A 25,746-nucleotide genomic window follows, 5' to 3' on the forward strand; every position below is an offset into this window, starting at 1 on the left:
ATAACGATTTTTTAAATGTATATTGTCAATCTAACATTTATAGATGAATATCTCTTGAGAACACCCGTCATACCAGATTTTAAATTAACTTTACTGGGTAATCACACTTTGCGATAAAAGGAGATGCGATACTCAGAAAATGAGCTAATATACAGAGCTCGGCGCCATCTTGGACGCAACAGCATGAACCATCTCATCTTCTATAATATTGTCAATAATCGCCTACCTTTAGTTGTCTTCATCAGAAAGCATCCCAGGTCCACAACAGATGTATTTTCGGTCAAAAAGTCCATACTTCACGTTCCATTAGCCTGATGTTGGTAGCGCGTCCTATGGCTCTCTCCAAGCGCAGCTCTGAAGTTCATAATAAAAGCAATCCTCGCGCATGTAGGTTCGTTCAAACATGTCAAACGTTGTATAAAATAAATCTTCAGGGCCTCTAACACCAAGAGAGCCAATAAGATTCGAGGGGGATGATGTCATGGCCTTTAAAACCGTTTCCAAAGGTGGGGGCAGACATGGCCGCCGGCGTCATAATGGTGATGGCCCATCCCCTGTGACCAATTTCAAACTCGTGTCATTCACTGAGTTTTGACTCTATAAGGCTCAAACCACTGTGAAAGGACTGGCGACATCTAGTGGAAGCAATAGGAAGTGCTCACTGAACCATGGTTAACGGTGTGATTAATAAGGAAAGATGAGAAGTCAAGTCCACAATTCAGAATTCCACTTCTTGTTTCAATCGGTCTCGGGGTTTTGACTGCCATTTGAGTTCTGTTATACTCACAGACACCATTCAAACAGTTTTAGAAACTTTAGATTGTTTTCTATCCATATATAATAAGTATATGCATGCCCTATCTTCTGAGTTTGATTAGTAGGCCGTTGAAAATGGGAACGATTTTTTTTCAAAATGCGCTGTGGCGCCCCCTATCCTAGGGTATCCTCAAGAGTTAATACTTTGTAGCGCCACCTTTTGGTGCGATTACAGCTGTAAGTCGCTTGGGGTATGTCTCTATTAGTTTTGCACATCGAGAGACTGACATTCCTCCTTGCAAAACAGCTCGAGCTCAGTGAGGTTGGATGGAGAGCGTTTGTGAACAGCAGTTTTCAGTTCTTTCCACAGATTCTCGATTGGATTCAGGTCTGGACTTTGACTTGGCCATTCTAACACCTGGATATGTTTATTTGTGAACCATTCCTACCATTCCATTGTAGATTTTGCTTTATGTTTTGGATCATTATCTTGTTGGAAGACAAATCTCCGTCCCAGTCTCAGGTCTTTTGCAGACTCCATCAGGTTTTCTTCCAGAATGGTCCTGTATTTGGCTCCATCCATCTTCCCATCAATTTTAACCATCTTCCCTGCCCCTGCTGAAGAAAAGCAGGCCCAAACCATGATGCTGCCACCACCATGTTTGACAGTGGGGATGGTGTGTTCAGGGTGATGAGCTGTGTTGCTTTTACACCAAACATAACGTTTTGCATTGTTGCCAAAAAGTTCGATTTTGGTTTCATCTGACCAGAGCACCTTCTTCCACATGTTTGGTGTGTCTCCCAGGTGGCTAGTGGCAAACATTAAACAACACTTTTTATGGATATCTTTAAGAAATGGCTTTCTTCTTGCCACTCTTCCATAAAGGCCAGATTTGTGCAGTATACGACTGATTGTTGTCCTATGGACAGAGTCTCCCACCTCAGCTGTAGATCTCTGCAGTTCATCCAGAGTGATCATGGGCCTCTTGGCTGCATCTCTGATCAGTCTTCTCCTTTGTATGAGCTGAAAGTTTAGAGGGACGGCCGGGTCTTCATAGATTTTCAGTGGTCTGATACTCCTTCCATTTCAATATTATCGCTTGCACAGTGCTCCTTGGGATGTTTAAAGCTTGGGAAATCTTTTTGTATCCAAGCTTTAAACTTCTCCACAACATTCTCTCGGACCTGCCTGGTGTGTTCCTTGTTCTTCATGATGCTCTCTGCGCTTTAAACGGACCTCTGAGACTATCACAGAGCAGGTGCATTTATACGGAGACTTGATTACACACAGGTGGATTCTATTTATCATCATTAGTCATTTAGGTCAACATTGGATCATTCAGAGATCCTCACTGAACTTCTGGAGAGAGTTTGCTGCACTGAAAGTAAAGGGGCTGAATAATTTTGCACTGCCAATTTTTCAGTTTTTTTTATTTGTTAAAGTTTGAAATATCCAATAAATTTCGTTCCACTTCATAATTGTGTCCCACTTGTTGTTGATTCTTCACTAAAAATGACAGTTTTATATCTTTATGGTTTGAAGCCTGAAATGTGGCAAAAGGTCAAAGTTCAAGGGGGCCGAATACTTTCGCAAGGCACTGTACTTATGTATCAAAAGTTAGTGTAAATCATTTCAAATTCCTTTATATTAAGCAAACCATATTTTAATTTATGGAAAGCCAGGGACTTTTGATTTGACACACTCCAACACTCAGACGTAATTTACAAACGAAGCATGTGTTTAGTGAGCCCGCCAGATCGGAGGCAGTAGAGATGACCAGGGATGGTTGATTGATACGTGCGTGAATTTGCTAAGCTTTCAAAATTTAACGAGTACTTTTGGGTGTCAAGGAAAGTATATGGAGTAAAAAGTAAAGTAAAAGTAGTCAAAAATATATATAGTTAAGCACAGATACCCCAAAAGACTACTTAAGTGGTACTTGAAAGTATTTTTACTTAAGTACTTTACACCACTGATGGTAGCAATATCAAAAACAGAACGTGTCCAGATAAAAAAAGTTATAATTATTAGATGATGCTTACCCAGACACTTGTTTTTAAATTGATGGGTCATGTGAAATAAATGCTATAATCAACCCCTAGCCACATCTAGCTACGTGGATGGGTCACTATTGTCTCTAGACAACCCCTAGCCACATCTAGCTAAGGGGATGGGTCACTATTGTGTCTAGACAACACCTAGCCACATCTAGCTAAATGGATGGGTCACTATTGTCTCTAGACGTTCATGAAATACAATAGATGGCTGTAATCACCTCCAGACACACCTCGCTAACTTGATGGGTCATGTGATCGTCTGGTGAAATGGAGTCTTTTGTTTAGACATGTAGCTATTTAGCTAAACAATGAACCGGAATAATCCCAACTCCGACTACTACCAATACAAACATTGCCATACCTGCAGATTTCGTACTACAGCTATCTAAACTAGCAATGCAAATAGCTGTCTGATTCAAATAATATTACAACATAGATCATACATGTAACCTTAGCTAGCAAGCCAGAAAGCTAACTTTCACTAGCTAGCTAACAGTACGCTTTAACTTGCCATGAAAACAACTTTCTGACAAAATTAGAAACTTATACTATCTGAAAATGTAGCTGGACTCTTACCCGTTTTCATGGATGAATGCTGCACGACAGACTGGAACCATTTAACACCGCTTTGTTTGTAGCTGCATCTTGTTGGGTCAGTGTTGTCAAGTCACTCCAGTTCACACTGACCGTGGGGTATGCAGAAAGTAGCCCATCACAACTTTTTCCAACTGATCTGTTGATAGCACCTGCTAAATTCAGAGCATCAATGTTTTTGCAAAAAGTAGCTTAACTTAAGTAGTTCTCAATGGCTAACATATCTTTAAAAAATGCTGAAGTAGAATGGACTATCAACACGTACTGAGCAGCTCACATGATGGACAGAAGCATGCTACATGGCAGACTAATCCTAATGTAACAGTGTAGGTTCCGTCCCTCTCTTCGCCCCAACCTTGGCTCGAACCAGGGACCATTGCACACATCAACAACTGACACCCACGAAGCATCGTTACCCATCGCGCCACAAAAGCCACGGCCCTTGCAACGCAAGGGGAACAACCACTTCAGGTCTCAGAGCGAGTGACGTCACTGATTGAAATGCTATTAGCGCGCACCACCGCTAACTAACTAGCCATTTCACATCGGTTACACTAACTCCTCTCCCGGCATTTCCAGCCCAGCCATTCTCTCAATCATGGCTAGGTTCCTGTCTTTTTCTGTGGCTAAACCAACTAGGCTCGTAATTTAACAATTTTATTTGTATTTACAGATGGAATACAAGTTATTTTTTTTATTAAGGCACATCAAAGTGTGCATGTTCCAGAAGGCATTTCTGCCATTTTGATAAAATAAAAAATCAAATGCCTCTCCTGTGAAGTAGTGACATGCGACATACGCCTAGCTTCCTGAAACGGGTCACATTAGGCTATTCCAATATTGGTGGACTGTAGTGATTTTACTTTGCCTTCCAGCTTTCACTTTCAGTTGCTTTTTGGCCATCCTCTGTGTCCACATTTGTGTTGATCTGTAGACCACTATCAATCAATGACCTTCAAATGCACACTGACTGCGTTAGACTATGTCACCACTGGGATAACAAGCAACAGTGAGGGAAGATAAATTATCTTAGGTGCCTTGACCATCAAAAAATACCTAAAGGCATATCTTTCTATTTGTAATGAAGGATGAAGTCATGCTCTTACCCACATTCCATGCTGCAATCCTCCTGTTATTCCTGCAGCCAAGGAATTTCAGCCACTGTGAGGAGGAAGAGGTCAGCGCCACAAAGGAGCGGAAAAAGTGAGACACGCTCCCTCCTTCATTATGGCGAGAGAGAGACAGACCTGGATTTTCCTCCACCAACCACAGCTGGTTTGCTCTCTGACAGCAGCACCAGCTTACCCCTCAAAAGCTGCAGGCTGGGGGCCCTAACCAAAGCTGCAGGCTGGGGGCCCTAACCAAAGCTGGGGGCCCTAACCAAAGCTGCAGGCTGGGGGCCCTAACCAAAGCTGCAGGCTGGGGGCCCTAACCAAAGCTGCAGGCTGGGGGCCCTAACCAAAGCTGCAGGCTGGGGGCCCTAACTAAAGGTGCAGGCTGGGGGCCCTAACCAAAGGTGCAGGCTGGGGGCCCTAACCAAAGGTGCAGGCTGGGGGCCCTAACTAAAGGTGCAGGCTGGGGGCCCTAACTAAAGGTGCAGGCTGGGGGCCCTAACTAAAGGTGCAGGCTGGGGGCCCTAACTAAAGCTGCAGGCTGGGGGCCCTAACTAAAGGTGCAGGCTGGGGGGAACAGATTAAGGGACTCGGTGTATTGAATGATTACCATTAATTTCTTCCTCTCCCTCTTTGTGTCTTCTTTCTTTGTTTCAGTCTCTTTCCCCCTTTCCCTCTTTCTCTTTATTTCTCTCTCTTTTTCTCTTTCTCTTTATTTGACGGTTGAGGTTTTGGGACCTAGTGGCGTCTGTTGGCCTGTCTATGGCAGGCTTTGTACCACCATGTCAGCCATGAGCCCTGGCGGCCTGGCATCATGGTCAGCATAATCAGCGTTGTGGATGATGGCACGCCTACAATGCTATTCTTATTGGAAATGCTGTCTCATTCAAGTTCTTGACCGTTGTTATTCTAAACCCAGGTTTGCATGTTTGTTTGCTTCATGATTTTCCTTTGCTTCCTGAGACAAGTTTCAGACCAAAACACATACAACAAGTACACCGCTGGATGGTAGTGCTGCGTTCCTCAGACATATTGCTGTCGTTGAAAACCATTGGATTAGCTGAGTTTAGCTGAGTTTTGGATGCATCAGTTTGTCTGGAAGCACCCTATACCATTACTGGGAGCTGAACCAAGTACCATAGAAGTCATGATTCAGTTATGATTGGCCAGTTGGTCCTATCTTATTTCAAGTTGTCATCACCCGTCCTCATGTTGTGTCTCTCCCCATAGGCCTGTGAGAAGTGTTGGCATCATGTTTTTACAGAAAGGGGTGGCTAAACATTCTCAGTTCTCGTATGATAGATGACTTGATAATAGTCATGATTGTACAGTGATCAGGCTGGTTGACTTACCCAGTGTTGTGGTAGAAATGGTGTGGCCCCAGTCTTGAGGGAGGTGGTCATACAAACGCACACACATGCACATACACACACCCTGGAAATGAAGGGGGTCAGAAGGACCTCTTTAAGAGCAGGTCTTACTGAAAACGAGGGGTGTCAAGTTGCACTCAATTGTAAGATCTGTGAGAACGCTGAGGTGTCCGTTTGATGTTGTCATCTCATTAAGACACTGGTTTGGGTGGGCTGGCTGTGACACACTAGCTAAAACATTGTAAAGAATAAATCAACCTGAGAGGAAATGTGTAAAGTTTTAATACAGTGAGTTCCAACAGTATTCGGACAGTGACACGTTTGTTGTTTTGGCTCCATACTCAAGCACTTTGGATTTGAAATTATACAATGAATAGGTAAAGTGCGAACTGTCATCCATATCGGGTGAACCGTTTAGAAAGGTGTGTGTGTACGTGTACATCCATACATGCATGCATACATACATACATACATACATACATACATACATACATACATACATACATACATACATACATACATACATACATACATACATACATACATACAGTTGAAGTCAGAAGTTTACATACACCTTAGCCAAATACATTTAAACTCAGTTTTTCACAATTCCTGGCATTTAATCCTAGTAAAAATTCCCTGTCTTAGGTCAGTTAGGATCACCACTTTATTTTAAGAATGTAAAATGTCAGAATAATAGTAGAGAGAATGATTTATTTCAGCTTTTATTTCTTTCATGACATTCACAGTGGGTCAGAAGTTTACATACACTCAATTAGTATTTGGTAGCATTGCCTTTAAATTGTTTAACTTGGGTCAAACGTTTCGGGTAGCCTTCCACAAGCTTCCCACAATAAGTTGGGTGAATTTTGGCCCATTCCTCCTGACAGAGCTGGTGTAACTGAGTCAGGTTTGTAGGCATCCTTGCTCGCACGTGCTTTTTCAGTTCTGCCCACACATTTTCTGGAGGTTTGAGGTCAGGGCTTTGTGATGGCCACTCCAATACCTTGACTTTGTTGTCCTTAAGCCATTTTGCCGCAACTTTGGAAGTATGCTTGGGGTCATTGTCCATTTCGAAGACCCATTTGCACCCAAGCTTTAACTTCCTGACTGATGTCTTGATGTTGCTTCAATATATCCACATACTTTAAATTCCTCATGATGCCATCTATTTTGTGAAGTGCACCAGTCCCTCCTGCAGCAAGCACCCCCACAACAAGATGCTGCCACCCCCGTGCTCCCCGGTTGGGATGGTGTTCTTCGGCTTGCAAGTCTCCCCCTTTTTCCTCCAAACATAACAATGGTCATTATGACCAAACAGTTCTATTGTTGTTTTGTCAGACCAGAGGGCATTTCTCCAAAAAGTATGATCTTTGTCCCCATGTGCAGTTTCAAACCGTAGTCTGGCTTTTTATGGCGGTTTTGGAGCAGTGCCTTCTTCCTTGCTGAGCGGCCTTTCAGGTTATGTCGATATAGGACTCGTTTTACTGTGGATATAGATACTTTTGTACCTGTTTTCTCCAGCATCTTCAAGGTCCTTTGCTGTTGTTCTGGGATTGATTTGCACTTTTTGCATCAAAGTACGTTCATCTCTAGGAGAAAGAACGCATCTCCTTCCTGAGTGGTATGACGGCTGCGTGATCCCATGGTGTTTATACTTGCGTACTATTGTTTGTACAGATGAACATGGTACCTTCAGGCGTTTGGAAATTGCTCCCAAGGATGAACCAGACTTGTGGAGGTCTACATTTCTTTTCTGAGGTCTTGGCTGATTTCTTTTGATTTTCCCATGATGTCAAGCAAAGAGGCACTGAGTTTGAAGGTAGGCCTTGAAATGCATCCACAGGTTCACCTCAAATTGACTCAAATGATGTCAATTAGCCTATCAGAAGCTTCTAAAGCCATGACATCATTTTCTGGAGTTTTCCAAGCTGTTTCAAGGCACAGTCAACTTAGTGTATGCAAGCTTCTGACTCACTGGAATTGTGATAGAGAGATTATTTTACTTATAATTCACTCTCTAAACAATTGTTGGAAACATTCCTTGTGTCATGCACAAAGTAGATGTCCTAACCGACTTGCCAAAACTATAGGTTAACAAGAAATTTGTGGAGTGGTTGAAAAAACGAGTTTTAATGACTCCAAGCTAAGTGTATGTAAACTTCCGACTTCAACTGTACATACATGCACACACCACACACACTGTCCAGCTGTGACAGTCAAAGTCCTCTCAGGCCCACAGCAGTGACCAGTCCAGCAGTTACTCCCATCAGCACAGTCTGACACTCAGTCCTGAAATCCCATCCTAACAGCAGCCAGCCAGACGACAACAGGCAGCCTTTTGTAAGTGCTAAAAAAATAACATTCAGTAAAGCCAGCTAATAACCTCGGCGGTCAATTTAAGAATAGTTCTTGGCGACATGACTGTGTGATGGTAGAGTATGCAATCTCAGTTCTTCAGTTCTTGCTTGTTAGCGTACTAACTCCTTGTCTCTTGTCAACCCCGGGATCAAATCATTTTGTTCTAAGTCTATTTAAAATCTATTATTTCCAGCTGAATCTTATTGGGTTGTCGTGTAGGCCTGCTAGTCTGTTTGCTTTTCTTTGTCCCTGTAGTGTTATATGAATGTATTGGAGTCATCCTTACCATAGTAAATCAAAATAAACGGTTGTGTTTGAAAGTTGAGATTAAGAAAACTCCTGTTAACGTTCTGGCAACACGTTGGAAACAATAATGCATAAATCACGAATCTAACCCATCTCGTTGAATCTCATTTGCTTCGCTAGCTTCCTCTCTTGGTGCATTGGAGGAGGTGAGAGCCCACTCTTTGGCGAAACTCGATCCCTCGTACCGAAACACTTTCTCTCTTGCCCAGAAGTCGTCTGTGTGATTCTGGAGCTCGTCAAATGGAACATTTTGTCTGTCGTTGGCCCCGTTACACTCTCTCTTTCTTCCAGGCCCCAGTGAAGCAGGGAGGCATTGGTGACAGTGACACAGGCCAGGGGGACTGGGGTTGGTTGGAGTTGACCATCACGGCCAGTTGTGATACAGACTGGAGTCGTACCAGGGTCTGTAGTGACGCCTCTAGCACTGACATGCAGCACCTTAGACTGCTGCACCACTCGGGAGCCCATATGAAGTGCAGCAGTGTATATGGAGAATGTGTGTGTGAGACGAGGCTAGGTGAAGGGCTAAGGTCAGGCGTAGAGTTCGCAAACCACCACACGGAACCATTCTACATGTTTTGTTTTTGCAGTAGCATGTAGTTCTGTCTCCAGAGGCGGCGTGATAGCTCTCTAGAGGTCTGGACATAGCCAGCCAGCCAGCAAGGCAGGGTGACCTTTTATAGAGGTCACCCATTAACAACCAGCAAGTTAGATTGTGTTTCCAGACAGGAAGTATCACAATAGTATTTATTCTGTTTCTGCTTCCTGACTGTCATGTTGCTATAGTCGCAACAACACAACCTTCTCAACCTCTCAAGGGTCACCTGGAGCTAGAGTTGGTGCCAATGCCCATTCTGTGTGTGTGTGTGTTGAGTGGGGGCTTTGAGGATGGACAGTGTGTGTGGGAGGGTCTCCCCAGCTGGCTTTGAGAAAAAACATGCCACCGCTGCCCACTCCCTTCTAATTGGATCTGGTAGGGGTGTTATTGAAATCACTCACAGGTGCAGGCTCCACTTTAAAGAGTGGCTCACTACTTCTGAGAGCTTTCAGCTGTGCGTGTGCGCGTGTGTGTGCGCGGGTGTGTGTGTGTGTGTGAGCGAGCACGTGTGGGTGTGTGTGAGCGAGCGCGTGTGGGTGTGTAAAGTGTGTGTCATTTCTCATACAAAGGAATCTTTATTTTCAGACTGTACTCATTTAGTTTAATAACTCCGATCGTCGTATAATGAGGTTGTGGAATGAGCTGAGGTATTTTACCTGCTGGATTTCTCACCAGGCCAGGCCCTGTACTCCACCATCCAGGCCAGGCCCTGTACTCCACCATCCAGGCCAGGCCCTGTACTCCACCATCCAGGCCAGGCCCTGTACTCCACCATCCAGGCCAGGCCCTGTACTCCACCCACCTTACCGTCCCAGGCCTCATCCAGCCAATAGCATTCATAGATGAATGGAGGAAAAGGATGATGAGGGTGAGAGTGTTTGCAGGCCAGTCCAGCCTGAGGGTCTATTCATGAGGGTAAAGAAAAACTCTATTCCCAGAGTACAATTATCAACTCCGTATTCCACTAGGCCAGAGGGGTTCTATGAGAAGTGATAAGAAGGACTGTAACAGCCCTTGTGCAAGCTTGTCTAATGCTAAGACAAACATTTTGTCCTCAAGTGTTTTTCGACACGGTTATTGACACGGTTCTCTCTGTCTCTCTCCTTTCTCTCCCAGGACATTCGTAACACAGTGGGCAACATTCCCATGGAGTGGTACCAGGACTATCCTCACATCGGCTATAACCTGGACGGGAAGAAGATCTTTAAGCCCATCAGGAACAAAGATGAACTGGATGAGTTCCTGGACAAGATGGAGAACCCAGACTACTGGTGAGGAGAGGATGAAGATGAGCTCTCTCTCTCGTATACTTCTGTGACAAAAGAGGATGTGTATACCTGTTTTCTCACCTGGCTTCTCTCTCTTTCTCCCTCTCTCCCTCCCTCCCTCCATCTCCACCAGGCGTACGGTTCATGACAAGACGACAGCCTCAGACATCCGTCTGTCAGACGAGCAGGTGGACCTGGTGCACCGCCTTCAGAAGGGCCAGTTCGGCGACGTCAACTTCAATGAGTACGAGGTAAAGACTCGGGTCATGTTATGACTGTTCTCAAGTCTGCTCGGCACCAAGGTCTTATTCATCAGGGCAAAATGTAGCAAAACGTTTTGCAATGGCAAACGTTTCTTATTGGATAAAGTTTTAAGTATTCCCTCCTTGTTTCAGTTCGTCCGTCCCCTGTTTGGTGTGTAGGGAATATGACCCAGTTTTGACTTGACGTGTCGACGGCTGGTGGCTCTATTCAATGACTGAGCAGATAATGACTACAGCATACCCGCCATTAGAGAGGGCAAACTAGACCTCAGTCCATTAACCACTTACGTTCCTGACATAACCCAAACCTCGTCTGCACTCCCTGCTCTCTTCACCACTTGGAACAAGTCGGTCGAAAGCAGACATGGGTTCAAATACAATTTGAATACATTTCAGGTACTTTAGCTGTGATTGAATGAGCTAGCTTGTTGCAATGGAACCAGTTGAAATGTCCCACAACTGCAAACCCCGTCCACCTGGCACTGCAGGCAGACTGGCGCAAATGCTCAGTGTGTTAAAGAATTGAAGTAGTATTTGAACCCACAACTGGAGAGGAGAGGGTTGTCCTGTACTGCAATAAGCAGGGTTTGCTGGAGAGGTTTTAATTGGGTTACACACACACATTGAATTGTGATGGAACCTAGATGGTGTCATGGATGTAATGGCTCAGCTCTCTGTCTCGTGTTAATGCCAGTGGTATTACAGAAGCATATAAACTAAACCGATCACTGCAATGCAAGCCACAGATGAGGCACTTGGTCCCGTGTGTCTGTTGGTAGAGTGTGGCACTTGCAACACTAGAGCTGTGGGTTCGATTCCCACGGGGGACCTGTACAAACATATATGAAAATGTATGCACTCACTACTGTAAGTCGCTCTGTATACATTGTCAGGAGCAAAAACAAATGTTTAAACTTAACACCAGAACTGTAAAATAAAGAAAAGTCCCAGGCTGTCAGTCAGTCATGTCATCAGCTGCTACCTGTCTTGAGCCTTTGGTGGTCCAATAATTCTAGTTCAGTCAATTGGGCTGTCTGTTAAACTTCCCACAGCTTTTGATATATCGCTCTCCTTTTCGCTCTCATAAACTCTGTTTTTCTTTTAGCCGTCAGTGGACTTCTTCACCAACGAGGTCATGATCCATCCGGTGACCAACAGGCCCCAGGACAAACGCAGCTTCATCCCCTCGCTCATAGAGAAGGAGAAGGTTCTCTCTCTCTCTCTGTCTCTCTGTCTCTTTGTTAAAATGGGGATTCTGAAATTGGAGGTTTACAGACATTAGAGACCCCCCCCCCCCCCTTGCATTATAAACCGTAGCTTTATTAACCCACCAATACCATTAGACCCCCCCTGCATTATAAACCGTAGCTTTATTAACCCATCAATACCATTAGACCCCCCCTGCATTATAAACCGTAGCTTTATTAACCCATCAATACCATTAGACCCCCCCTGCATTATAAACCGTAGCTTTATTAACCCATCAATACCATTAGACCCCCCCTTGCATTATAAACCGTAGCTTTATTAACCCACCAATACCATTAGACCCCCCTGCATTATAAACCGTAGCTTTATTAACCCACCAATACCATTAGACCCCCCCTGCATTATAAACCGTAGCTTTATTAACCCATCAATACCATTAGACCCCCCCTGCATTATAAACCGTAGCTTTATTAACCCACCAATACCATTAGACCCCCCCTGCATTATAAACCGTAGCTTTATTAACCCACCAATACCATTAGACCCCCCCCCCTTGCATTATAAACCGTAGCTTTATTAACCCACCAATACCATTAGACCCCCCCTGCATTATAAACCGTAGCTTTATTAACCCATCAATACCATTAGACCCCCCCTTGCATTATAAACCGTAGCTTTATTAACCCACCAATACCATTAGACCCCCCCTGCATTATAAACCGTAGCTTTATTAACCCACCAATACCATTAGACCCCCCCTGCATTATAAACCGTAGCTTTATTAACCCACCAATACCATTAGACCCCCCCTGCATTATAAACCGTAGCTTTATTAACCCACCAATACCATTAGACCCCCCCCCCCTGCATTATAAACCGTAGCTTTATTAACCCATCAATACCATTAGACCCCCCCTGCATTATAAACCGTAGCTTTATTAACCCATCAATACCATGAGACCCCCCCCTGCATTATAAACCGTAGCTTTATTAACCCACCAATACCATTAGACCCCCCCTGCATTATAAACCGTAGCTTTATTAACCCACCAATACCATTAGACCCCCCCTTGCATTATAAACCGTAGCTTTATTAACACATCAATACCATTAGACCCCCCCCCCGCATTATAAACCGTAGCTTTATTAACCCATCAATACCATTAGACCCCCCCCCCCTGCATTATAAACCGTAGCTTTATTAACCCATCAATACCATTAGACCCCCCCTGCATTATAAACCGTAGCTTTATTAACCCACCAATACCATTAGACCCCCCCTGCATTATAAACCGTAGCTTTATTAACCCACCAATACCATTAGACCCCCCCCCCCTTGCATTATAAACCGTAGCTTTATTAACCCACCAATACCATTAGACCCCCCCTGCATTATAAACCGTAGCTTTATTAACCCACCAATACCATTAGACCCCCCCTGCATTATAAACCGTAGCTTTATTAACCCACCAATACCATTAGACCCCCCCTGCATTATAAACCGTAGCTTTATTAACCCACCAATACCATTAGACCCCCCCCCTTGCATTATAAACCGTAGCTTTATTAACCCACCAATACCATTAGACCCCCCCCCCTGCATTATAAACCGTAGCTTTATTAACCCACCAATACCATTAGACCCCCCCTCTGCATTATAAACCGTAGCTTTATTAACCCACCAATACCATTAGACCCCCCCTGCATTATAAACCGTAGCTTTATTAACCCACCAATACCATTAGACCCCCCCTGCATTATAAACCGTAGCTTTATTAACCCACCAATACCATTAGACCCCCCCTGCATTATAAACCGTAGCTTTATTAACCCACCAATACCATTAGACCCCCCCCCTTGCATTATAAACCGTAGCTTTATTAACCCACCAATACCATTAGACCCCCCCTGCATTATAAACCGTAGCTTTATTAACCCACCAATACCATTAGACCCCCCCCCCTGCATTATAAACCGTAGCTTTATTAACCCATCAATACCATTAGACCCCCCCTGCATTATAAACCGTAGCTTTATTAACCCATCAATACCATGAGACCCCCCCCTGCATTATAAACCGTAGCTTTATTAACCCATCAATACCATTAGACCCCCCCCCCCCGCATTATAAACCGTAGCTTTATTAACCCATCAATACCATTAGACCCCCCCCCCTGCATTATAAACCGTAGCTTTATTAACCCATCAATACCATGAGACCCCCCCTGCATTATAAACCGTAGCTTTATTAACCCATCAATACCATTAGACCCCCCCCTGCATTATAAACCGTAGCTTTATTAACCCATCAATACCATGAGACCCCCCCTGCATTATAAACCGTAGCTTTATTAACCCATCAATACCATTAGACCCCCCCCCCTGCATTATAAACCGTAGCTTTATTAACCCATCAATACCATGAGACCCCCCCCTGCATTATAAACCGTAGCTTTATTAACACATCAATACCATTAGACCCCCCCCCCGCATTATAAACCGTAGCTTTATTAACCCATCAATACCATTAGACCCCCCCTGCATTATAAACCGTAGCTTTATTAACCCATCAATACCATGAGACCCCCCCTGCATTATAAACCGTAGCTTTATTAACCCATCAATACCATTAGACCCCCCCTGCATTATAAACCGTAGCTTTATTAACCCATCAATACCATTAGACCCCCCCCCCTGCATTATAAACCGTAGCTTTATTAACCCATCAATACCATGAGACCCCCCCTGCATTATAAACCGTAGCTTTATTAACCCATCAATACCATTAGACCCCCCCCCCCTGCATTATAAACCGTAGCTTTATTAACCCATCAATACCATGAGACCCCCCCCCTGCATTATAAACCGTAGCTTTATTAACCCATCAATACCATTAGACCCCCCCTGCATTATAAACCGTAGCTTTATTAACCCATCAATACCATTAGACCCCCCCTGCATTATAAACCGTAGCTTTATTAACCCATCAATACCATTAGACCCCCCCTGCATTATAAACCGTAGCTTTATTAACCCATCAATACCATTAGACCCCCCCTGCATTATAAACCGTAGCTTTATTAACCCATCAATACCATTAGACCCCCCCCTGCATTATAAACCGTAGCTTTATTAACACATCAATACCATTAGACCCCCCCTGCATTATAAACCGTAGCTTTATTAACCCATCAATACCATTAGACCCCCCCTGCATTATAAACCGTAGCTTTATTAACCCATCAATACCATTAGACCCCCCCCCCTGCATTATAAACCGTAGCTTTATTAACCCATCAATACCATTAGACCCCCCCCCCTGCATTATAAACCGTAGCTTTATTAACCCATCAATACCATTAGACCCCCCCTGCATTATAAACCGTAGCTTTATTAACCCATCAATACCATGAGACCCCCCCCCCTGCATTATAAACCGTAGCTTTATTAACCCATCAATACCATTAGACCCCCCCCCCTGCATTATAAACCGTAGCTTTATTAACCCACCAATACCATGAGACCCCCCCTGCATTATAAACCGTAGCTTTATTAACCCATCAATACCATTAGACCCCCCCTGCATTATAAACCGTAGCTTTATTAACCCATCAATACCATTAGACCCCCCCCCCTGCATTATAAACCGTAGCTTTATTAACCCATCAATACCATTAGACCCCCCCTGCATTATAAACCGTAGCTTTATTAACCCACCAATACCATGAGACCCCCCCTGCATTATAAACCGTAGCTTTATTAACCCACCAATACCATTAGACCCCCCCTGCATTATAAACCGTAGCTTTATTAACCCATCAATACCATTAGACCCCCCCTGCATTATAAACCGTAGCTTTATTAACCCACCAATACCATTAGACCCCCCCTGCATTATAAACCGTAGCTTTATTAACCCACCAATACCATTAGACCCCCCCTGCATTATAAACCGTAGCTTTATTAACCCACCAATACCATTAGACCCCCCCCTGCATTATAAACCGTAGCTTTATTAACCCATCAATACCATTAGACCCCCCCTGCATTATAAACCGTAGCTTTATTAACCCACCAATACCATTAGACCCCCCTGCATTATAAACCGTAGCTTTATTAACCCACCAATACCATTAGACCCCCCTGCATTATAAACCGTAGCTTTATTAACCCATCAATACCATGAGACCCCCCCCCCCTGCATTATAAACCGTAGCTTTATTAACCCACCAATACCATTAGACCCCCCCCCCTGCATTATAAACCGTAGCTTTATTAACCCACCAATACCATTAGACCCCCCTGCATTATAAACCGTAGCTTTATTAACCCACCAATACCATTAGACCCCCCTGCATTATAAACCGTAGCTTTATTAACCCATCAATACCATTAGACCCCCCCTGCATTATAAACCGTAGCTTTATTAACACATCAATACCATTAGACCCCCCCTGCATTATAAACCGTAGCTTTATTAACCCATCAATACCATTAGACCCCCCCTGCATTATAAACCGTAGCTTTATTAACCCATCAATACCATTAGACCCCCCCCCCTGCATTATAAACCGTAGCTTTATTAACCCATCAATACCATTAGACCCCCCCCCCTGCATTATAAACCGTAGCTTTATTAACCCATCAATACCATTAGACCCCCCCTGCATTATAAACCGTAGCTTTATTAACCCATCAATACCATGAGACCCCCCCCCCTGCATTATAAACCGTAGCTTTATTAACCCATCAATACCATTAGACCCCCCCTGCATTATAAACCGTAGCTTTATTAACCCATCAATACCATTAGACCCCCCCTGCATTATAAACCGTAGCTTTATTAACCCATCAATACCATTAGACCCCCCCCCTGCATTATAAACCGTAGCTTTATTAACCCATCAATACCATTAGACCCCCCCTGCATTATAAACCGTAGCTTTATTAACCCACCAATACCATTAGACCCCCCCTGCATTATAAACCGTAGCTTTATTAACCCATCAATACCATTAGACCCCCCCTGCATTATAAACCGTAGCTTTATTAACCCACCAATACCATTAGACCCCCCCTGCATTATAAACCGTAGCTTTATTAACCCACCAATACCATTAGACCCCCCCTGCATTATAAACCGTAGCTTTATTAACCCACCAATACCATTAGACCCCCCCCTGCATTATAAACCGTAGCTTTATTAACCCATCAATACCATTAGACCCCCCCTGCATTATAAACCGTAGCTTTATTAACCCACCAATACCATTAGACCCCCCTGCATTATAAACCGTAGCTTTATTAACCCACCAATACCATTAGACCCCGCTGCATTATAAACCGTAGCTTTATTAACCCATCAATACCATGAGACCCCCCCCCCTGCATTATAAACCGTAGCTTTATTAACCCACCAATACCATTAGACCCCCCCCCCTGCATTATAAACCGTAGCTTTATTAACCCACCAATACCATTAGACCCCCCTGCATTATAAACCGTAGCTTTATTAACCCATCAATACCATTAGACCCCCCCTGCATTATAAACCGTAGCTTTATTAACCCACCAATACCATTAGACCCCCCTGCATTATAAACCGTAGCTTTATTAACCCACCGATACCTTCTATACATTTTTTGACATTATTATTATTATTATTATTTGTGCGAACACACAGACTTAAGTTTCACCACTGCTGTTGTCCTCTCTCTCTCCCAGGTGTCGAAGCTGGTCCATGCCATAAAGATGGGCTGGATCAAGCCCCGTAAGCCCAAAGAGACCACCCCTCAGTACTACGACCTGTGGGCCAAGGAGGACCCCAACGCCATCCTGGGGCGCCACAAGATGCATGTCCCCGCCCCCAAGATGAGGCTGCCTGGACACGAGGAGTCCTACAACCCACCGCCTGAATACCTGCTCACAGAGGAAGAGGTAAATAGTTCATTCATTATGCGTAATTATGAAAGTCTGTGTTGGAATGCATTACATGCTGCACACACATACTTGGACAGATATTTTTTTGCAACATCATGAATAACCTCATTCTCTTAGTAATTGGCTAAATTTGTACAGTAGCAGATCAATTGGTAGCATAGAATAACTGTAGCATTTTGGTCCCGAGATCCCTCCTTGTAACTATAGTCACAGTACACAGACCAATCATTAACCAGTATACAAGCCAGTCATTAGTATACTCACCCACCATTGGTTCTTTATCCCCCTGTCAGAGAATGGCGTGGGAGCAGCAGGATGCAGAGGACAGGAAGCTCCCGTTCCTCCCCCAGAAACACTCCTGTCTGAGGGCCGTGCCTGCATTCTCCCGCTTCATCCACGAGCGATTTGAACGCTGCCTCGACCTCTACCTGTGCCCCCGCCAACGCAAGATGAGGGTGAGACTACAGACCCTGCCTGAATGTCTGGATAAATAGGACGTTGATTTGAAGATGCTCATAAAGAAAAGTGCAGCTCATTTTGAAGGACCCATCTATGGTCAGTTCAATTGGGTGGTTCTCAACTCGTTCCTCAACTCTATTCATCTCACTTGGTCTCCACAGGTGAATGTGAATCCAGAAGATCTGATCCCCAAGCTGCCCAAACCCAAGGACCTGCAGCCCTTCCCCACCACCATGTCCCTGGTAGGTCAACCACTGGAACCACTGGGAATATTTTATTGGAAGTGTACCTCATTGTAAAGTCCTGTATTTTGCGTAATCATGTGACATGCCTGGATTTGAACCTTTTTGTTTAAAGCTTTTTCATCAACTTGTCCCCTTTTTATGTCAGATGATCCAGCACCACTCTCAGAAAATTGCTTACATGTTTGGTCTAATTGTCATTTCTGGATAAGCATTCAAATACAGGATCATTTATTGTTTCATTAGAATCCCCATTAGCTGTTGCCAAGGCCGCAGCTACTTTTCCTGGGATCCAAACAGAGAAACATTACATCAAACAAAACATTGTGCATTATACAAATTTACATTTCTCCATTATTACATTATGCAATTACAATACTACATTACTAAGAATAGTGTGTGTGTGTGTGTGTGTGTGTGTGTGTGTGTGTGTGTGTGTGTGTGTGTGTGTGTGTGTGTGTGTGTCTTTTCACAGTCCTCTTTGAGATGTTGTTTTTTAAATCTGATTTTACTGCTAGCTTGAGTTGCCTGAGATGGAAGACTTCCATGTATTTGTTAGAAAGTCTTGCTATGTCACATGGTGGGGTGATGATCCTAAGTAAGTAAGTTAAGTCAGTACCAATCATAATGATGTGTCCTCTCAACAGGTGTACATTGGCCACACCAGTCTGGTGCGTTCCATCAGTGCGTCTCCCACTGGCCAATGGCTGGTCTCAGGTCAGTGTTTTCTCCCTATTCATCTTTCATGTGATGTAGTAACATCTCTGACTCAGCTGCCGTTTGGCTAGCTCATCAGTTTGCCTTTTTCTTAGTCAGTAGCAAACTGTCTTGCTGGCACTCCATTTTTTTATTATGCCTGTTTCTGAGTCAGTAGTTAACTGACCGCTTAAATCGTCCCGAAAGTGTGAGCCATGATGTCATAATGACTGTGTGTTCCAGGCAGTGTCAGAGAGGGAGGGAGGGAGGGAGGGAGAGAGGGGCAGGCCTTACTTACTGCCTGGCACATATCTAAAAGGAAAAATCAAACACAGATAGCTTCCTAGCCGGTCTCCTTTTCTCCTCATCCATCTTAGACTTAAATAGTCTTTGTCTTTTCTAACTTCTGGCTAGCTGGCTGTTCTCCACGGTCAGTCAGAGAACAGTAGGCTAAGACTTTACTTGGGTTGTGAATGTTAGTACTATGTAGAACAGGGATCATCAACTAGATTCAGCCGCGGGACGATTATTTTTCTTGAGTGGGTGGTCGGGGGGTGGCTGGAACATAATTAATTAAAAATCTTTTCTAAAATGCAACTTGACCGCAAGAAGCCCAAACTGATATATTTTACTAAAACATAAGCATTTGTCATACCTTGGTTACATGTGTATATGATCACTTTTCTCTATTATCCGTGGGATTACTTGGGAAGTGTTCCTACGTTAAAATCACTTACAGCTGATTTCCTGGTGTTTTTACAGTCCGTCTCTGAAAGCCAGTTTGGCCCACGGGCCGCCAGTTGAGGATCCCTGATGTAGAAAGTCATCCCTAATTGTTCTCCTTTTGGTGATGAAGAGTAGCCGTTAGAAGTAGATGTAATTATGCACATTGACTACAGATTCTTACCAGGAAAACAACGTATGATTCAAAGCAGTAACACTTGATAGACATGGATGTGAATTTAATAACATGGAGGTGAGGGAAGAAGGGTCTGTAGATTGCTCACTCAGTGTTGGCTAGTTTCCCTCAGTTTAATATGTTCTGAGCCTGGGGGACACTGTCAGATATGAAGTAAGGGCCCCAGCCATATAACATGAAGGTGGCTTTGTCTTTCCACAGTCATGAGGTATTGCTGACTGGAGATTTGAACTCTTTACTCAGCACCAGGACAAAGGCCAGTGTAACTTGGTCTGAATAGGTCAATTATTGTAGTAACTGTACAGTATGAAAAGTTCAGGACATATTGAGAATAATATACATTTATGAAATACACTGAACAAATATATAAATGCAACAATTCCATAGATTTTACTGAGTTACAGTTCATATAATGAAATCAGTCAATTTATATGTGTGTGTGTATGTGTGTGTATATATACACGTGTGTGTGTGTGTGTGTGTGATATATACATACATGCATGCATATAAAATAAATGGATTTCACATGACTGGAATACAGATATGCATCTGTTAGTCACAGATACCTTTAAAAAAAAAAAGTAGGGGATCAGATAACCAGTCAGTATCTGGTGTGACCTGCCGCGCAACACTTCTCCTTCGCGGATAAATGGCACAACAATGGGCCTCAGGATCTCGTCACGGTATCTCTGTGCATTCAAATGGCCATCAATAAAATGCTATTGTGTTTGTTGTCCGTATCTTATGCCTCCCCATACCATCGCCACCATGGGGCACTCTGTTCACAACGTTGACATCAGAAAACCGCTCACCCACATAACGCCATACACGTGGTCTGTGGTTGTGAGGCTGGTTGGACATACTGCAGAATTCTCTAAAATGACGGAGGAGGCTTATGGTAGAGAAATTAACATTCAATTCTCTGGCAACCGCTCTGGTGGACATTCCTGCAGTCTGCATTCCAATTGCACGCTCCCTCAAAACTTCAGACCGCTGTGGCATTGTGTTGTGTGACAAAACTGCACATTTTAGAGTGGCCTTTTATTGTCCCCATCACAAGGTGCAGCTGTGTAATGATCATGATGTTGAATCAGCTTCTTGATATGCCACACCTGTCAGGTGGATGGATTATCTTGGAAAAGGAGAAATGTTCACTAACAGGCATGTAAGAAAATGTGTACACAGAAAGAGAGAAATAAGCTTTTTGTGCATATGGAACATTTCTGGGATCTTTTATTTCAGCTCATGAAACATGGGACCAACACTTTACATGTTGTTTAAGAACTTTATTCCCTGGCCTTACTCTTCTATGACAGCCATGGAAATCTCTATTCCCCAAGCCATAGTCATACTGTAGGGATGTTTTACTGTATGGTCTGTAGTTTAATATCAGCACTGAATAGACTGGTCAGTAGCCTACAGGGACGACTACAACATGGTGGCAATAGCACCTGTTTTGATTACGTTTCCATTCACACTAGTACTAGGCCCTCCAAGTGAAGGAAGGAGTGAGAGAGGGGTGACGTGGGCTAGTCAGAGAAAGACGGGAGAGGGAGGTGAAGAAGGAAGGATAGAGTGAGTGAGTGAGCGAGCGAGGCTGCCTGGCAGCAATTTAGTGGCAATATCTGTTAAGCCGTCCATAATAAAGGATTCATAAAGGCCCATATGCAAAACCACTACAGTCAGCGCCACTCTTTTGTATTGCTGTAAAATATATTAAACCAGTCATAAAACCCTCTTTCCCACAGTAAAAATGGCAGTTGACAACCTCCCAGGAATTGCAGCTCCCCCCTTCAATTTGTTTTCCTATTGTGTGAGGGTTGACAGATAATTCATTCCATATCAGTGTGTGGTGCTTTTTAATGATGGCTGTTTCTTTGACCCACCCTGTCTCCAAATAGGGGACTGTCTGGGGTAGTGCTAGCTAGCGCAGGGGGCTAACGCCAACCCCACCACACCAAGCCTGTACTCACTGCTCACTAACTCAACCACGATAAAGTTGGAAAATATTATTACGAAGAAGCTACCAAGGCCAACAGCAGTAAAAACACAGCCAGACAATGTCCCCATGTAAAAAAATAAAAAAATAAAAATAAAAAACCCACTTGTAATAGGAAACCAAAGTAATGCTGTGAAATCATTTGTCGGTTGTGTCATACATTCTTCTGGAGACGTCTAAAACTGTAAAACATGACGATGACCTACCCCACACCCAGCATGCCCTCTGTTCTTTCAGGACTGGAGTGACTTTTATACACTTTATAAGTATGCAACAAAAAAAATGTATGTTAGAGGCATTCCGAACCTCTTACAACCATTTATAGTCAGAGTCACACATGGAATCCTCTTCCCTATATAGTGTCCTACATTTTACCAGGGCCCATGGGTACTTCCACAGGGCTTTGGTCAAAAGTAGTCAACACTGGTCTTTGAGTACCCTCAACAGTACACATTTCTTTTGTAACCCTGGACAAGCACACTTGATTGAACTTGTCAACTAATTATCAAGCCTTCAGTGAGTTGAATGAGGTGTGTTTGTCAAGGGGTACAACGAAACTGTGCAGTGTTGGGGGTACTGGAGGACCAGGGTTGGGAAACACTGATGGAGGGAATAGAGTGTTATGAGACACAGACGTGGGACATTGTACTGATCATCCTGGGTTGGACTCTGGCTTGACTCTGTGTACAGTATATTCACACCCACACTCCCAGCAGTAAACAAACTGGGGTTCTGGTGTTCCCGGCTCCACATTCCATACTAATGATGTGGCCACAATGGGTAACTTGGTGCAGTGGCAGCTCCTCCAGCCCTGCGGGTGGCGTTCCCTCTGAACTCTGGATAGGGCTGAACACTCAACCTTCAACCCTTCCCTGGTGGTTATGACCGGGAAGGACGGAATGCCTTCCTCCACACGCTGGTCGGGTTGGGATTAGAATGTCACTGGCTTTTTATGGAACTACGGAATCCTATGTATGGAACAGGTTTTTCTCAGAAATGTAGCCCACCTTTTACTAACCACATCTGGTTGGGCCAGAGCTGGCCCCTCACATTTTGTTCTGAAGGACCTGGGACATCATAGACACTAAGGTTAGGTTAACTCCCCTAGCTAGTCCCCTTCTCTCTGTCTCTCTCCTATCCACAACATCAAACCCAGCTGAATATAGCTAGTCATTCTTGTAAAAGAACACACAAGTGTTGCTTTGGAACACAACTGCAAATTATCTGGGCTGGTTGTGGACATGTGAGTGGTCCGTCCCAGGCGGGCAGCCCAGGGACAGAGGCCTCTGTGAGGTCACAACAGGAAGAACACAGCCCTGAGAACCAGAGGGAAATGACACCCACCAGCGGCACCACTACCAAGATGGTACCATAAACTAACTGATTGTCATGTTTTTGTGAGTTAGTTGACTGTTTCTGTGAGGGTCCTTGTCAGAGTGTACAAAACATTAATAACACCTGCTCTTTCCATGACACAGACTGACCAGGTGAAAGCTATGATCCCTTATGTCACTTGTTGAATCCACTCAAATCAGTAGAGGAGAGGTTAATAAAGGATTTTTATGCCTTGAGACATGGGGGGTGAATGGGCAAGACAAATGCCTTTGAACGGGGTATGGTAGTAGGTGCCAGGCGAACCGGTTTGTGTCAAGAACTGCAACGCTGCTGTTTTTTTCATGCTCAACAGTTTTTCATGTCTATCAAGAATGGTCCACCACCCAAAGGACATCCAGCCAACTTGACACAACTTTGGGAAACATTGGCGTCAACATGGGCCGCATCCCTGTCAAATGCTTTCGACACCTTGTAAAGCCCCATTCCCCAACGAATTGGCAACAGGTCGCGCAAGCAATTATCATTGATATTTTACCTGGATGCTTCTTGTGCAACCCTGCTCATTTTTACTTGTGGATAGCGACAAAGTTACAGGTTTTCATGGAACACATTGAAAGGTAACTTGACACTGTGTTGTTAAGTCTGCGAATTTGAAGTATATTGATCAAAAGAAAATGTAATTGACAGAGGTGTGTTCTGGTGTGTAAATGTATTATAAATTAGCAGCGTGTCAGTTTTCCAAAGGTTTGGTGTATCTAACTGGCTATAATGGCAGCCAATGACGTTCACTAGCTTATTTGTTTGTGCTTTGATTGAAACCTTCTTTAGCGGAATATACCTAGCTAGTAGAAGAATAATGCTGTTACTACATGGCTTTCAAACCAAGGTGCCCTAGAAAGTCCTCAGTCCGTCATTCCCTCCGCCCTGAGTCAGTTGATCGTGCTGACCAATAGCGCTGCTCCTGTCTGTTGACTAACATTGTGGTTTGCACTCGTCCACTGTGCCTTGAACTGTGCTCTGATGTTACAAACCACGCGTCCGTTTTAGTTTTATTCTCTAATTTTGCTAAATGTTCTTATCCTGTCCAGTGACACAGCCTTGTATTTATGTCAGATTGATGTCCATAGCCCCACCCAAAAAATATCCTTCTTGTATTCTCAAGTAGGTGAGTAAGTGCACTCCAAACTCTTGGGTCTGCCCCAGTTATGTATTTGAGTAAACCATTGACATTGACCTAGCATTTAAGGAAGTCCCCTCAATAGAAAAGACGAGGAGAGTTCTTAACCCAGTTTTACAGCCTTAGACCTCTCCCTCTCAAACACAAGTGTTGAGTTTCCAATGTGTCCACATGCGACTCACTCGACCCTTCGGCCAATCCACCGGCTGAACCACAGCTATGCGCTGCCAGATGGACTGGTCTCGCACTCATACTCTCTCTCTAAACCGCAAGCTGGACACAACCTCACCGCCGGGCCGGGTCGGGCCTGTCCGTCCAGTTCTATATCCGTCGCTGCCGCAGGGCTCAGTACTTAAAAAGTGATTATGGTTTTCCGAGTTATTACACTCCACCCTCCGGTCTGGAGCCCCCCCCCCCCTTTGTTTCCTATGCATTTATGGAGCATGCAGGTATAAAAGTAAAAATAAGACATTTTATTTTACTACTACTGCCTCCCGCTCATACGTTGGAGTAGCATAGAGTCGGTGCTGTTATCGAAGGTGGTTGGTTTGCGTAGTGCCTTCGCGTTCACAGTTTTCCTTATTTTATGCCAGCAGTAAGGAGAGATATGGTATTGATTGGGACCTCTTTTTTTTTCACTCTTTCTTTCTCAAACAAACCCCCTAACAGGAAAAGGGAGACAAACATAAGCAGGGGTTCATTCATGCCAAAGTATTGTCCAAAGAAAAGGTATATTAGAAATGTCAGTGTTCCGTTGGCTCCTAACAGAGGTGTAGTGGCAAACCAAACAGCAAAAGCAGACCAGTACAGGAGGTTGCCAAAGATTCTAGAAAGATCTATTTGAATATGACTGCTCCATGGCTAGTAGACACATTATGGCAAAGAAAAGACATGTCAACCTGAATGCAAATTATCATATTTTGGCAGTGCTCTCCAGTGATACTGCACGTGTAACAGTGTAGGATCCTTCCCTCTCCTTGCCCCAACCTGGGCTCGAACCAGGGACCCTCTGCACACATCAACAACTGACACCCACGAAGCATCGTTACCCATCGCGCCACAAAAGCTGCGGCCTTTGCAGAGC

At 44.1% G+C, this 25,746-nt stretch overlaps 1 protein-coding gene across 2 annotated transcripts in view; it reads left to right on the top strand.

Annotated features, from left to right (window-relative positions):
• Window positions 1–25,746, top strand: part of LOC100380787 (block of proliferation 1) — an 88,231-nt gene that overhangs the window by 53,165 nt on the left and 9,320 nt on the right. For both annotated transcript variants that reach the window (XM_014178542.3, NM_001173911.1), the window contains 7 exon segments: window positions 10,272–10,426; window positions 10,557–10,674; window positions 11,792–11,893; window positions 17,620–17,832; window positions 18,129–18,290; window positions 18,456–18,536; window positions 19,184–19,253. In XM_014178542.3, coding sequence (XP_014034017.2) covers window positions 10,272–10,426; window positions 10,557–10,674; window positions 11,792–11,893; window positions 17,620–17,832; window positions 18,129–18,290; window positions 18,456–18,536; window positions 19,184–19,253 — 901 coding nt within the window.

This window comes from Salmo salar, chromosome 27 (genome assembly GCF_965601325.2).
Source record: "Salmo salar chromosome 27, fSalSal1, whole genome shotgun sequence".
Classification (NCBI taxonomy): Eukaryota; Metazoa; Chordata; class Actinopteri; order Salmoniformes; family Salmonidae; genus Salmo; species Salmo salar.